Source organism: Pleurodeles waltl, chromosome 8 (assembly GCF_031143425.1).
Source record: "Pleurodeles waltl isolate 20211129_DDA chromosome 8, aPleWal1.hap1.20221129, whole genome shotgun sequence".
Taxonomy (NCBI): Eukaryota; Metazoa; Chordata; class Amphibia; order Caudata; family Salamandridae; genus Pleurodeles; species Pleurodeles waltl.
The window spans coordinates 423,382,273-423,398,889 of NC_090447.1; the positions used below are offsets into that span (position 1 = coordinate 423,382,273).

Genomic DNA, 16,617 nt, shown 5'->3' on the forward strand with positions numbered 1-16,617 from the left:
TTCAATAGCGTGGAATGGGTTTATCTCCAGAATGCTTGAAATGCTGTTACGAGGTTCAGACTTTATTTTGAGAGTCAGATTGCTTTACCAGACTCCTGTGGCACGCATAAACTGTGGAGGTTTCTTGTCCCACACAGTATGATTAAAGGGGGCATGAGGCAGTAGTGATGTTTAGCGCAGCTGGCGTTCTTGTTAACACGTGAACCCTTTGCAAAAGCTATTTTGCCTTCGGAAGAGATTAAGGTACTCACAACCTATGCTGGCACCTTTTATATGACTGTTGGTGAACAGACTAATGTGGTTCCTGCATTGCTTTCTTGGATGGATGCAGTTTCCCAATTTTTGGGTTGTAAGTGAAAACTCGGGGAAATGTGATGCTTTACTGATACCTAGGATCATCACGGGTGTGAATGTAGCGGGGATTTCTATTAAATGGTAATCATTGGCTGTAATACCTCAGGATATGACTGAACCCAACACTGGAAAGTATAGTTGAAGACAACACTTGACTGCTGATAGCTAAAACATGATTAGATATTGAGCATTGGTCACAACTATAGCTATCTATGTAGGGGAGTTTACAATCAATTAAAATGGTGATTGCCCCTAGATATAATTATGTATTTCACATGACACCACTCTTAGTGCCTAAATCAGCATTGACTGACATAGATGCAGACATTAAGGATTTTGTTTCGGGTGGCAAGAAACCCAAGCTGAAAATTGGTTAACTATATGCACATACAGATAGGGGGTGTATGGTTACCTTGTATGACATCATATGGCGCATCACGGGTGTCAGTTGGTATACATAGTGCCTGCTTTGACTAGTTCCCATTGGTCAGATTAGAACAGGGGTTGGTGGAAATGAGAAGTCTAACTTTGCTTTAGAAATATAAATCTATTGGTAAGGTGACAAATAATCCAGTAATTCTGGGAATATATTCTGGTTGGACGTTAGCACATATCTGACTGGTTGGGGTCACTATGATAGACTATTTGGTGAAAGGTGATACAATGAAATTTTTTCAGATGTTGGTGAATGAGTATAGTATATGCAGTGATCAGCAAATGCAATTAATCCAAACTAATGCTCTCTTTGAGGGGTCAGTTACAAAGAACAAGACAGACTTTCCAAACCTCACCTATAAAAACATATCTTGAGAAATTTGGGAAGTTTGGTGGAGAGGTCTGTTGTATATACGGTATGTTGACTGATATCCTCTACTCACTCCCACGCAAGACGGATCCAATCGGCAGGTGGCCCTGAATTGTGAATACACTCCAGAAAATTGGTCTATGTTGCTGTTACCTCATGAGAGCCTGGTCAGATGGAAGAATTCATATTTTAACACTTTCCACAGATCTTTCTGGATGTCTCTGTGCTTACATATATGTGTGGTCTTTTGTCCTATATGTAGTGTTAGAGATGTATAGTATTATTAAGCATACTGTGGCAGTATGAATTGCATGGAGGGATAGTTGCATATTGGTGCTAAATTGTGTACATTCTTGGGTTATACACTGGTTTAACCATGAATGCCCTTGTTCCATGTTCAAAAGAAACTGTGTGCGATTTAATGCGTATCTCAGACACTGTAAAACTTTAACAAAAAATTGTTGCAAAAAACATCTGGTGTGCAATAGTTCGATCAGAACCAAGAACCTTTGATTTAAGAATGCGAGGATGATAAGACTAGCCAGATTCACATAGAAGACTGCAGGTAAAACCATAAAAGTGCAGGGTCCTCGAATCTACAAGTTCTTCATTCTCCATATGTGCTCCATTTCCAACCTCCTCATGAGAGACCAGAAAATGGTTGTCTTCAAGGAAGGTTTCTGCCTAGAAAGAAAGATTATGGTCCACCATCTCTGGGCAGCAAAGAACAGCAAACTCTCCAACTAAACTCTATGAAGAACGATGGTGTGGTTGCATATTAGATGGGCTCCAGCCTTGTAATGAATTTGATTCATACTTGTTGCTGCTATAATATATTGGCACAAGCTTAATCTAACTGTGCTTCTCTCTAAAGTGGCTAGCACACATGCCTTCACAATCCTACCAAACAAAATGATAAATATACATTCCACTTCCTCTGAAGACTGATATCTAGCCTAGTTTTGGATACACATTTAAATCTTTACCTCTGACACTAGAGTGATGCATATCAGCCTTATGAACCCTAAACATTAGGGTTTCCAAAGTGGCTCAGTGATTGTCATGTCAGAGGTATCTGCTCACACCTTTTCGACTTGATCAGATCACTGCAGCTATATTCGTGCAAAAGAGATTGTTAAAGTACCAGTCAGAAATGTAATCTACATTCTTGCTGACAATGTCGCTCTTTCACTGGGCTGCCAAGGTACCTCAAATGACTATTCAAAATGGACTGAATTCAAAATCCAGTAAATCAAATTAGAAATTCAAAATCTTTCCATGTGTAAACAAGCATGCAGCATACAGAAACAAGAAACACATTTTAAATTGTCAACAAAATCCAAAAAGTCACTAGGTATGAACATCATAGTGGTGCAGCATATCTTTCTAGAGCCAACAACTGTTTGAGTCAATGAAAATGTTTCTAGCAAGATTAAAGTACTCAGATCTTTTGATTTTGGTGAATATCCATTATCAAGGTAAAACATTTGCTGCAACTACTTTACTTTTGCTTTCCCTATCCAGGTTCATTCATATTTACTGCAAAAGTGATTAAATTACTTTATCTGAAGTGGGAGGAGTATTGGAGTATGCAAAGTAGGCAAACACAAATTTGTCTTTCCCAAACATTAGGGGCTGGAGGATTGCTTTAACATATTATATTCCAAGGCTCCCAAGGGCAGAATACTGTCTATATGGCCTCTAATACTGTCTGAAAGATAGTGGGTTCTTGTAAAGCAAACAGATTAATTGGGATCAATGCTGTTTATATAAACATTTTATTGCCTTTGGGTCTGATAATTCACAGAGACACTCAAAACTGGCTGGGAGCCAGTAATACAGCCTTTTCTCTAATTAACACACCACCCAATCAGGCACAAGTAAAATTTAAGATTTGCATAAGTTAGGTGGGAAAGGATCTTTGAGTCACATTCAATTCTGGGGCACACCTGTTTTCTTTCTCTTAACTATGGGAAAAGAGGACTTAGGGTTTTGGAGTTGAGGTTTAATTTCACAAATGTAGTGTCCACATCCAGACTAAATACAGTTTTCCCGTAGAAGGAATGAGTATTTCCTCCCTCTGTTTGGAATAATGCTTGTAGTCAAGATTGATGCCAAGTTTAATTAATGGTGATATGATGAGTGAATTGCTATCACATCAATTGCAAATCCCAGAGCCTAATTAGAAGCAAGGTACCATGGTTAAAGTGCAGATTCCATCTCAATATCTTAGCTTTGTTGCAAGAACATCTTTAGTCATTCCATTGTTTCATTAGAAATCTCAATCTGTTTAAGATTGTACAAAGGTAGTTACTTTTCCTGCTAGAAAGTAAGTGGTGAATGTTTTTAGTGTGTGGATCCTAGTTTAAGTAATGCGGCTTCAAGGGTAACCTCTTAATCACTTCCTGTCCATGATGGATCACAGACCTAGTAACAGAGCTCAAAAGCAACCATGGAAAAACTGAAACAGAACAGTTTTGAGAGGACTGTCTTATAGGCCAGGGAGTCTAAACATTCTTTGGTGTCAGCAGCCTGCCTTGAGGTCTCCCATACTCAGTCACCAAGTCTCTATATACTGACACAGTCTTCTGAAAGGCAGAACATCATCCTGAATGAATTTCAGTGTGGGGAAAATCCCTTCTGTGGGTCATATTTGTCCGATAGTCTTTCTGTGATCTGTACTAAAGCTTGTAGTATAAATGCACAACATGAGGATCACGTTCCTGCCACTCAGAATAAAAGTCTGCCTCTACCAAAGTTCTTGTAATGGCTCTCTTTCAGTAAATAGAATGTCTTTGGTACCAGAGCTGCCTAGGCTAATGTTTATTATGCCAGAATTGCTGCTACCAAACAAAATGTTGACACTAAGGTTGGCTAGTACTGAAGATGTGTACACAAAGGCTGCTAATATAGATAAGGGACTGTGGGAGGATTTCCAAAGATGTATCTTGGCCATGGAAGGTGGGCGTGACATGCAGGCTAGATGACAGCTCTTCTGTTAGAGCTACTGTCTATGGCCTCTTGGAAGGGGTCTGAGGTCCTTACCAAAGTAAATGGATCCATCTTAAGCTGAGGAGATTGATAGATGTTGCTTATTGCAGACAGGCAATCTCCCATTTCCTTCCTTCGAAGACTTAACTTTACCCGACTTTGTAATGGCCCACCATACATGAAGCATGAGTCTCTTAGCTCCTCTGGTGCTGCCAGAAGCAAGCAAAAATAAAATGGAGGACCGAAAATGACTTTTTAAAGGATTTGTAGGTTACAGATTGCTTACCAGAGATATTAGAAAGCTACACATACATGCACAGGGAAAGGAGGTCTACCTGCTCAATTACAGCAAAAGGGTGAGTTGTATAAGTCTTTATCGAGGTCCTCATATTGGAAGCGCAGCACCGCTACCCACTTGATATTACAATCCTTTTCTGTACCTCTGAGGTGTACGCGATAGGCTAAACCCCGTTATTACTAGTGAGTTTAAAGTGCATCTTTGCTAAGTTTTGAAGTTGTTTGTGATGTATTGATCGTAGATCTCGTCTTACCTTTTGTTTCATGTTAAAACAGGTGTTTGTTTCTCAGAGTCCGGCATCAGCTTCTGGAGATGTGGATAACTTCTATAACTTTGCAGACATGCAGATGGGAATGTGAAGCAACCATGGACACACAACCTTTTTATCTACTTTCACTCGTGTCTGTCAGCTTTTGTATGTAGTTGTTGGCTATTGATTGTATCTCACCTCGCAAGTGTTGCATCCAAATGTTGTATTTTTTATTGTTACTGAAATCTGGAAAGGAAATATTTGCTTTTAAAAACAAAATTGCATTTCCAGATTTTGCCTACCTTCGTAAGGCACCTTATTTTCTACGTGTATGTTTACTACACTTCTGCGACAACTGAAAAACATTTAACTGGAATCATTTTAGGTATACTGTGATTTGTGTGAACATTTTGGTACATTTGTATTTTGTACATGGATCAATTTAGGATTGTGTCCGAGCAACATTTATAAGTGTATATTTTTTTTATAAATTCAGTGTTTTAATAATGAGAAAAAACAGAGCGACTTTGACTAGAAAAATGTATATTATGTTAAATGTATACCTTTTTCGTTTCAGTGAACTCGTTTTGCGGGTAATCCGCACATAGAAACAGATTGGCAGTTTGTGATTACATTTATGTCATTTCACTGTTTCACTTACTACAAAGAAAGCTAAATTGTATGCTTAATACTGAGAGATCACTTGCAAATTATCGCTAAACAAGATTGCTGTAGACGATTGGTCAAAGTAGTGAAATTCACAAGAACTCACAACCTTCTTCAAATCAGTGTGCATGTTTTCATAGAATTATCAAAACTCCGCACCTACGCTTTCCGATTTTTTTTTGTCAAGTTTTTACTGACATTTATTAACCATAGATAACAGTGTTGTTTAGATAGCAGCAACATTGAGCCATATTACAAAACGGAAGCAATTGAGATGTACAGTATCGAGTAAAGAAACATGACCGATTAATCGTTGAACGTGAGAAAGTGAAAAAAAAAAGTAGGGAAGAGACAACGAGAGGAAAAGAAAAACGAGTGGAGAAATAGAACAGTATAAGAAAGAATACCTCCAACATGATTTCGGGTACAGCTTACATATCATGGTAAAAAACAACAGATTATTGGAGTAGAATGCTAACTGTAAAACAGGGTTTGTATGAGATAACAAATATGGCAAATCACGGGGGGGTGGTGGACGGTGGGTGAGGGGGAATGGGCCACAAGACATCTGAGCGCATCGAGGGGTAAGCCATGAGGATGTGGACATGCTTTCTATCTGGAAAAGGTGTAATGCTTTGGTCCGCGTGGGACAGAAGAAAAGTGGAGGCCATAGGACAGGAAGTGTACCAAGGGACCCCATATGTTTTCAAAACCCAGCCTGGTATCTTCACGCTTTCATATTTTTATAAATCTAAAATACCCAAATTGGATTTATTAACTACAGCAAAGGCTAGGCAGGAAATCATATACCCACAGATTGAACTAAAGCATGTTAATTCGAAATAAATTGTTGAAGATCTATTGAAAACTTATAATAATAATGATGCAGTGCCGGCATCGAGCTTGCCTTTGTATTTTTGTGTGGTTGCTTTGGACCTACTATGTGTCATATTATGGCTTGTTGCAAAATGTTTTTTGTCAAGTCATTGTGAACTATCAGCAAATATGGTCGGATGTCCTGTGCAGCAGCTCTAATGATATATTGGAAAGTGAGTTCACTCGTGATGCTGCCGACTGTTCATTACTTGCATCACCCATCGTTTTTGAAGTGAAGGATTGATTAAGGGGTTTGAAATGTCATTGTTACATTGTGGTTGAATCACGTCGTGACTCAATTCATCGACCGATGTGTTCTTACTCATTTTAGATGCGATTACAAATGTCGGAAATAAGCAATTCTATCTTGTTTGTCGCTGGTGGGTTGGGCAAATGGGTGTGCAAGCACCCATTTAAAAGTAATCAAATGGTTGAAGTGCTATTTCGAGGTTTCGAAGTACACATTTTATATAGTAGTGTACTCCCCTTTTACCAGTACTATTAGCGTGAAGTCAGATATGTTCTTGGTTTTTTTTTCACAGGAGGCTGATTGGAACTTTCTATATATAATGGAAGGGAGACCTTCACTAACGATTTTTTATTGCCCTTTTCCTGAATTATAGGCAGGCTACTTGAGTAATGCAATGCAAAGGGACAACATTATGTGGCAGATTTAACTAAATTATGGACTAGAAAAAAGGCAAAATATGCGAAGTAATGCAGATGATTATTCACAGTACACATGTTGACACTGTCTAGGCAAAGGTTTCACCTCACTGGTACCAGCTAAACACCCAAATACAGCAGTAAACTAAAACTGGAATAGTAAACCTTTGAGAAGGGCCTTCTACTGCGAGGTAAATGTCGTTGCATTTTTAGTAACTTTTGATCTTTTTGAGCTGGAAATACTTTTTTGTTACAATCTACAGCTTATGCAACAGCAAATGATGGATTATTATTTGATATTTATGCAAAAAATGCAGCAGAATCGCATACATTCTGCTGGCCCTGATTATAAGTGTTGCACCGTACTGCAATATGTTTAATTTAGTGAATTCAGAAAGCTTAACTATATATGTCAACAATTGTAAATTTTAAGATTTTGGATGGCTTGGAAAATGTTTTCAAATGTCACTATGTGGACATATGATGATAGCCCCGAAACGAGATTTAGGTTTTTTTTGTTGCTGTTTTGTGCAGTGACTAATTTTGATGGTAGCTTCACGTCTTCACTTCACTGCTCAGAAGATCCATTGATTCTTAGCAGTGAAATATGATCAGGAGTTTGAGTATAGGATAGCTGTAACTAACTGTCAGGCTTTCCGCTTTGCCTTGATCATCATGTTTTTCCTGCATGTATGGCAAAGACCTGATTCTGCAAGACCTTTTATCAGTGGTCATTACCTGAGCTCGTATTGCTTTGTGGGTGGGGAATTTATGTTGCATACAGAGGTCCAATTTGCATTTTCCTTCTTTTTTTGTCATCTGCATTTGATCCTTGGCATTAAAGTTTTGCTCAGTAATATTTAATTACTAAACCCTCCTTGCTGCAGGACTGTGAACTACTACCCGAATCTTTATTTTGGCCTAGTTTGCACCCAACTGCTGGTTACAAATTTGTGTAATTTTCAACAATTTTTTACTTTTCCAAAAACTATTACAGGACAGTTGCAGTTCTGAGTTTTGCAGTATTGAGTTTATCTTAGCCGAGTCCTCTCCATAGTTATAAAAGGCTTCTGGTTGAGTGTTTTAACCTACTTTGGGCTTTGATCCAGAAATATTTGTGTCAGAATATTGCAGAGCTCTGGTGCTTCCTACAAGAACATGTCCATATAGTCTTGATCTTTGTCTCTTCTCTCAGAGATGTTGGTTTATCTCCCATTGTGAGCATAGGTTATTAGAGTATGCACCATCTCAATGCACACACAGCTAATTTGTTGGTCAGTTGAGTAAACCATGTTCATTTTGGTAATTGTAACTTTTTGTGACTTGCACGTTTACATATTTTTAGCTGACTACTCTAATGTATGTATATTTATTTGGAAAAGTGTTATGAATTTCAAATTGAAGCAACAGAATAATCTAGTGTAGAAAAAGGATATGTTTGTATTGGTCTGGGATGTTAATGACAAATATTAGTGAGCAGTACGTATAAATTATTTTGATATTTTTACCAGGAGAAAAATCTCTTTGAGACTGTGATATTACACTTTATACTGTTCGCTCTTGTATGCTGATGCTGTTATATATGTTACTGGCTGGAAGCCTTTGGCTCCATCATTGATTCATGGGGCAATTAATATTGAACATAGATTCTCACTAAGACCACATGCAAGGCTCCCATGTCTGATACCTTCATCTTTTGCAGAAGTCTAGTGGTCATTGCTTGAAATGGTTAAGGATGTCCTGACAATCTAGTTCTGAAATTGGGTGCATGTTCTGAAGAAGGACAGTACAGCCTAAACCAGCATTGCTACCCAAAGGACCAATTGCAGCAGATAATACTGCTCAATATGGCCGTCTCTGCAACATATCCAAGCTTTTCATTCTGTGCAATTTTTATGGCTTCACTTTTAGACCCCTTTTTGCAAAGTAAGTGTAGGATAACTTACTGAGCATAAAACGTTTTTTATTCTTATTTTGTAAGTTTTTGACCTAGAACTTGTAAACTGAACATTTCAGAAGCAGTCTATTAAACCGTCCTGTATTTATTGCATTTGTTCTTATGATTGCAAAGCCAATAATAACAAACTGTTTCTAACACAAGCATGCATTCATTTTGTAGTGTGACACTTGATTATTCTTCTGTGTAAGCCAGGGATAAAGAATGAGTTCAAAGAATGATCTAAAATATTATCTACATTTCTTACACGTGTGTGTTACACCTGTGTTTCTGATTAGACCAACTTCTGGTTCATCACAACGTCAAAATGTTCAGTGTATAATGTTGGATGGTTTTCAGACATTAGCTGCCATGTTTGTTTGTTTTATGCTTTTGTACAATTAATTTGTAGGTTTTGTATGTTACATAATTAGACTTTCTAAAATGTCATTCATAATTAACACAATAAAGTGAAAGATCATATATATTTTTTCATTATGTCTGTTTCTGCTACAGGCACGGTTTTAGGTCTACTAGTTTACCATAACCTTGCCTGCAAAAGTTCTGCATGTATTACAGTTATGCAGTGTTATCTGCTTACATTTAATGGGTGTATAGGACCTAAGTAAACTGTTGTGTTCAGATTCAGTTGTTGGTTGCAATGCCGAAATATACAGTGTAGGCTCAGATTCCTGTGCAAAAACCTGGCCACCAGGTTTAAGAAGAAGAATTCGAAGCATGGTTCGCTTGCACTGAAAAAACATCTGATCATTTATCACGTTTGTGAAGAAAAAGACAGAGCAGCCTTTTCACACCACATCACTACATGTTCCTCCTATTATCAATACTTGTTTTTAATTCTTTGTCTTCTGACACATGCTGTGTTCTATCTCGTTTCTAGACGTATGGGCGTGGCAGTCACCCTACATATCCATTGGGTAGTGTTCGGAATTTGCCAGTTTCCTATAACATCTTTAATGTCAATGCAAGTAGCCCTGTCTTATAGCCATAACATGTGGTTTGGGGGACAGAGGGCATGCATTGCAGCATAGTTTCTATTTTAGCCAGCATCATGTCAGAGGCCAAGAAATCAAGTCTGTACTACAGGGAATTTACTTAACTTAGAGTAGCTCCAACTGTGAGGTGAAGAACAAGCGCTTTCCAATCTTGGGTACAATATCACTAATTACCTTCCACCAAAAATATTTTATAATAGGACATAACCAAATCAGTTGGGGAAAAGTGCATAGAGGTAAGGCAAGTGGGGCCATACTCATAGCTTCTCCAAAGGATCTTGCTCAGAGTTATGGAACTTCTGATGAGGAGTTTATGGTCGGTAATCTACACTGGAACATCAAGTGAAACCACCCTGATTTGCTCGCACCCTGTATGCTATTGCTCCGCAATATAACTTTCCTGTTTGATTTGGCCTCTACAGAGCCTCTGGATAACAGTCTATGCTGAATCATGTAGGTATTTTTCATGAACTTTGGGCATCCAGTAGCCTCAAGAAAGTAATATAATAAAGGATTTGTATCTGGCTTCTGTGAGCACAACTCCAAATATTTTGCCATTGCTCCATTCTGGACCTGTCTAGAATCTCTTTCAGGGATGTGAGTGTGGCATGGCATCTTGGAATGATATTCAACATTTTCCCGGTGTCTCCCTCTTACTTGAGTTATTCTTAACCACTGGCAATTGCTGTGGACTGCATTTCCTGTCAGTGGACAGCATACCTGCCATCACAGACATGGACCCACCCTATGCAGACCATTTTGACTCCATTCCCGAAGGCTCTTCTGAATAGGAAGACAATGAGCACCAGATATTTTTCAGTTTTGTTCAGTGAGGTTCAGCTTGAACCCTTTAAAACAGATATCTATGAGATCTGCATCTGGACATAAGAGTTTCAAAAGTTAAGGAGACGCACTGAAAAAACAGTGACTGATGTATCTAAAAGCTTGAATCAATCTTGATCACTTAGCTGTGAGCAACATGCATTCCATTGTTTGTTTGGTCACTGTGCAACTACAGACTTCAGTCAATCACCTGATCTCCATCCGAAACTCTCAGCAGATGGCGATGCTCTCATATTAAAGATCATGAGATGCTGGCAATCCAAAACGCAAGAAACACCAAAGTTACAAACTACGGGAAGGCCTATAAGAAAACAACATTCTGGGTGATGTACCAAAAGACATCAGAACCTCGTCTTCACTTTTTGCTTTCTGCAAAGCACTGTTTGTGTCTTTGTTCAATAATTTGACATAACTGTTAGGTTGATCCAGTTGTTCTGTTTACTTTCCATTGCTCAAATAGTACGCTATTCGCTTGTTTGATAGTACAGTGTGCCAATACCTATTGTACAGCTGGCCTTTAAAAATTGCTTCATAAGTAGAAGAAATAAAAAACCTACAAAAAATCTTTAACATACCGTTAAGGTTTGTTTGTGAATTTGGCACTGATCTTCAGAAGACACACTTTTTGTTTTGACCTTGGTGACCAAACAAGAAAAGTAAATAGAGGACACTGGACTTGGCTCTGCTGTTGCTTAAATCACCGCCCAAATAGGATTCTGTATTCGTGATAGCAGTAAAAAGATTGTCAGCCAAACCTATATCTTCACACCAAGGGGATACGAATTTGGTGCATCTCTGCTACAGCATCCACTACAACCTGAGCTCAAGTTTTCTTAGCCATTGTAAGCAGCCACAAATAAGATATGTAGAACAGAATGAACTTGATTCTTTCCTTCCTTTAGGAGAAGAGCAAGATGAGAACTATCAACGTTCAAATAGAAAACTCTGTAACAAAATCATGTTTGTAGGTTTCTCTTGCTGAGATTCCCTTGGCCTAACTTCATAGGAGGCTGGTGATCTGTTGGCTTTGGCTGTGTCAAAAGACTGTGCTCTGCTGCTACTTCCAATCTGTGGCTCCCCTTTGGACTGTCTGCTGCCCCGTCTCTGTGGATGTTTCGTCTGCCCTGGTTAGGAAGAGAGAGAATGCTCACATTACTGGTGGCAGGGGCGTGGAGATTGGATGGAGCTTCTTTCCTGTCTGCTATGAACTATTTGACCTGTCCTTGCTGAAGGTATGAGATGAAGGGATACCAGCTTTTATGAGCTGTAGTCCAGTCCTCTCCATAGCGTTCTTTATATCATATACAGAAACTATTTTCACCAGGCCATTCGGATCATGTGAACCTAATTCTAACAAACAGGCAAGTTGCTAAGAGTTCCTCAGCGAGGTATCCAAGGGGCATGCGACCTGCTCATGAATCCTGTCAGGCCCTGTTAATTTTTGGAAGAACCCAAGAACCCCCTGCTGCACTCTTTATGTTCCACTTTTCATGCCAGACCTTCAACCCCAACTTTTGCAGACACTCACACCATCACACACAATAAATGAGACAAAGAACTTCAGAGCAGCTCCTGGGAAGAGGGTCTCTGTCACCTCTTCCTCACAGGTTGGTCCTGCATGTCAGATTTCCTTGCATCAAACTCACCACGATCAAAATGTAGCACTAATGCCAGAATAAGTATGTGGTCAATAATTATTACATTGAACCTACCCATATGACTGTTGTATTATCTGTGTACCAGACTGAAATGTTTGCCTTTGTGTTCCTTATAAATATATAGGTTATATCAGTAGTTCTAAATAGAAAATGTTTTGTAATTTCTTAATCAAGCAGCAGTCTTATACATTGCTTTACCCCTCCTAACCAGGCAGTGATGATTTTACAATTGTAATGTTGCACGTTGTTAACCTGCTGTGCTTTGTCCACAGGCCCTTCGGGAGGTCCAGTCTAATATCACAAATGTGTACACAGCTGCTCTGATTAAGAGATTAGTTATTTCTTTGGATATTCATATCACCCAATTAGTACATTATAGACATTCCATACCAGATGCACACAATGCACTTCCAAAATGCCATATTCTGGGTTCAATAAGTTATCCAACATCACTCCCTGCTCAAATTTTATCATTGCACAACATTGTTCCAGACCAACGTACAACTGGTCACCCTTGGATAGTGCACACTAAACTAAACCCTCACACCCTCCTGCGTAGAATGCACCACAGCCATGTAGTTGGCAAAGCACTATTACTACAGAAACAGCCTTCAGCACCCATACAACTGTCAAAAACGCCAATGTTCATAAGTAAGTTGGATTACGGGAACACCCTCTTTGCCGTGATCAACAAAAAGTTCACCTGAAGGCTTTGACCATTCAGAACTCAGTGGCCAGATTCAGTCTTAACCTCCCATGCTGCACGTACATCACATCACACCACACCACACCTTCAGGAGCGCCACTAGCTCCTCACATACAAATCAAGCCATTTGAAGGCTTTTTGTAACTTGCCAAGTGTGCGAAAGCAGGAACAGGTGACTGTGGATCTGGGACTTCATGGTCTGTTTACTGTCCAAGATTATGCCAAGGTTGTTAAATTTAGGTGATGGTCCTAGTTCTGAGGGCCACCAGGAGTCCACAAATGAGTACTATTGAAACTCCTCACCCACTCTTTAAAGGCACTATATAACATCGAACCAGTATATTTCATCATTCAAATCAGCTTTCACAAACCTTCCAGACACCTTCACTCACCTGGACTCCTACTTGCACACATCCCAGACATATAGAAAACCAGATCCAGAGGTCGCGTGTGCCTTCTTGTACATTGCTATTAAAGCATGGAATGACCTGCTGCCACACATAAACGTCTCCTCCTCACTACTTTAATTTTGCAAGAATCTGAAGACCTGGCTTTTTAGAGTAGTGTCACCAGGCCCAAGGTGGGGCTAGACTAACACTTGCTCAGCACCTGGATACACTCTTGGGTGTTAGTGCAATCTACAAAACTGCATACCATAACACAAACAGCATTGTCATGCTCCACTTCAGCATACACCCTAAAACCACTGCTAAAGCCAGGATGTACATACCACACCATCTTGCCCACAGGATTGTATCATATTTGTATACCAAGAAGGTGATTAATGATGCATGTGTTGAAAAAGCCCTTTATTCCAGCTAAGCAATAGACTACTGATGATTCAAGACAAAGAAATGTCTTTTGTTGCACTTGCACTTACACATACATATAAAACATTAAAAATATCTTTCAAAGTCACATGCATGTTTCTTTTACACCTGCACAAACCACTTCTACACCACACAGTGAACAGGCTCTACTAACCCACACAGCCTAACACCAAAAAGAAGAAAGAGTCAATTGATAGTACTCCATGGTCAAGAAGGCCCACAATTACTTAATAATGGTAGAAAGTACTATACAAATGCCAGTAACAGTACATTAATATTTACGAGGTAGTATGAGGTGAGACTTCTTTCAACTGAGGACAAACTTCAAATTCCGAAGAAACTTAACTGTGTGCCTGAATGGATTCTTGGCAACACTCAAATAATGTCAACCAAGTACACTATCAGTTGGATTTCCAAGCTGATGCCCTTACAGCTATTATAACTATTTTCATTGGTTTTACTTCACACCAAAGACATGGACAAAAGTGTGGAACAAAAGACATTTGCACTTCTGTTTTGCGCTTTTCGGAGAATCCTGATGAGGGTTGTGAATTGGAACTGCAAGGTATACATGTTTTTGACAACAGAGTATCCCATAGCCACTATAATGATTTGGATGAACTGTTCAGGCCCACTGCATTATCTTGGGTAGTGTAGTAGATGTGAATGGCTTATACACAATCACTTATCTCAAGAAACTATAACTTCAGCCGGAAAGTAACTTTAGGCTACGAGTTCTAATTTCTTAACATTAGTATAAGTATAACTATAACTGCTCAATTTCTATGGTCTTGTGTGGGCAAAACGTCAACTTAACTATAATGTCTCTGTAATCTTTGTTTTTTTGTGAATACTGTGGACTCTATTTTTTTTGGATGAACAAGTAGGTGAGGATCCATTTTGGCATCAATTCTCATTTCAAAGAAATTAAACCTCAACAGGAAGCAATTACAAATATAAACATAGCAGGTGTCCCAGTTGAAGTTCCAGTTCTGTAAAGGACAAATGCTCCTAAATTCTTGAACTTATCCAAGGTAATACATGGGGTGTTTTCTCTCCAATTTCATATTGATAAATGCTCTGAAATACTTGATGGAGGTGAACGCATTATTGCTACCCCCGTGGTCTATAAAAGTGCATACTGGGTGCCCTGGGCGGGGCCCAGGCACTGCAGCCAACCCCTGCCCCACACAACCAAAGGCTCTGTGTGGCATTGTGTCGGGTGCCTATGGGAGGTTGGCCGCAGGCCAGGCCCTTCAGCTTACTTCCGCCGTGCATGGCTGATGGTCATGCATGGGGTGGGGTTGGATGCTAACGGGGTTTGCCGCACAGTCATTGCCACAGGCCAGGCCCTGCAGACAATGCATTGTGAGGGTTGGATTAATATTACTTCACAGAAAAAAAAACTAGAAATTCACTGAAAAACCAAAGGTTAGAGGGATGTTACCGCTAGGTAAAGGTTCTACATGCACAAACTATAGAAATCCAATAGTTATAGTTATACTTACATCAAGTCACTATAAATTGTGCTCTAAGGTAACGATAACTCACGCCCTTGCCACGCACTGCTACTCACTGCACATATTACAAAAGTAATGACATCATCTATGACATCATTTATAATATGATTCCAACATTTGCAATAAAATTATTGATGAGAAAACGGTGAATGGCGGGGGCAAGAGTTATAATTACCTTACAGCATGAGTAATGGTGTCTTGAGGTAAGAATAACTGAATGTTCGATGGCATCTGTCGCTGTAGATACGCATGTTTTGCAATAGCTCGCCATCTGGTGTTGGGCCGGAGTGTTACAAGTTGTTTTTCTTCGAAGAAGTCTTTCGAGTCACGGGACCGAGTGACTCCTCCTTTTGTCTCCATTGCGCATGGGCGTCGACTCCATCTTCGATTGTTTTTTTTCCGCCATCGGGTTCGGACGTGTTCCTGTCGCTCCGAGTTTCGGAACGGAAAGATAGCTAATTTCGGAAGATTTTCATCGGTATTGTTGCGTTCGGGATCGGCGTAGTTAGATTCAACACTGCATCGAAGATCGAAGAGCTCCGGTGCCCTTCGGGGTAGTTTTTCGATCCCCGTCGGGGCCTGGTCGGCCCGACCGCGTGCTGAAGAACGCCGATGGAACGGACCCCGTTCCGTTTCTGTCCCAAATGCCACAATAAATACCCCTATACAGACCAACACTTGGTCTGCAACCTGTGCCTGTCACCTGAGCACAGCGAAGACACTTGCGAGGCCTGTCGTGCGTTCCGGTCCCGAAAAACACTCCGAGACCGTCGAGCCAGAAGACTTCAGATGGCGTCCGCGCCGACAGCCCACCGGGAGTTCGAGGAACAAGAAGAGGAGGGATCCTTTTCGATCCAAGAATCGGACTCCGAAGGATTCGACGATACACAAACCGTGAGTAGGACGTCGAAAACCACTCAAAAGAACATTTACAAGGCCCAGGGGACGCCACTGCCATCAGGCCATGGCTCGACCCATAAATTCGGTGACCGACCGTCGGCACCGAAAAAGGCCCAAACAGTGCCGAGATCGTCCGACTCCGGTCGAGACACCGGCACGCAGCCTTCTCGGGACCGAGAAAGTGCTGGAGACAAGCCTCGACACCGAGATGCCGGTGTGGACACGGCTCGACGCCGAGACAGCGGCCCCGAAGAAGATCGGCGCCGACAGGTTTCGGCCCCGAAAATAAAAAAAGTCACCTC

At 40.2% G+C, this 16,617-nt stretch overlaps 1 protein-coding gene across 1 annotated transcript in view; it reads left to right on the forward strand.

Annotated features, from left to right (window-relative positions):
• The window catches only part of RP2 (RP2 activator of ARL3 GTPase), a 144,358-nt gene extending 135,029 nt beyond the window's left edge, over positions 1-9,329 (forward strand). The window contains exon 5 of the mRNA XM_069204296.1: positions 4,724-9,329. Coding sequence (XP_069060397.1) covers positions 4,724-4,807 — 84 coding nt within the window. The 3' untranslated portion in view covers positions 4,808-9,329. The remainder of the gene's footprint in view (positions 1-4,723) is intronic.
• The last annotated feature ends 7,288 nt before the right edge of the window (positions 9,330-16,617 follow it).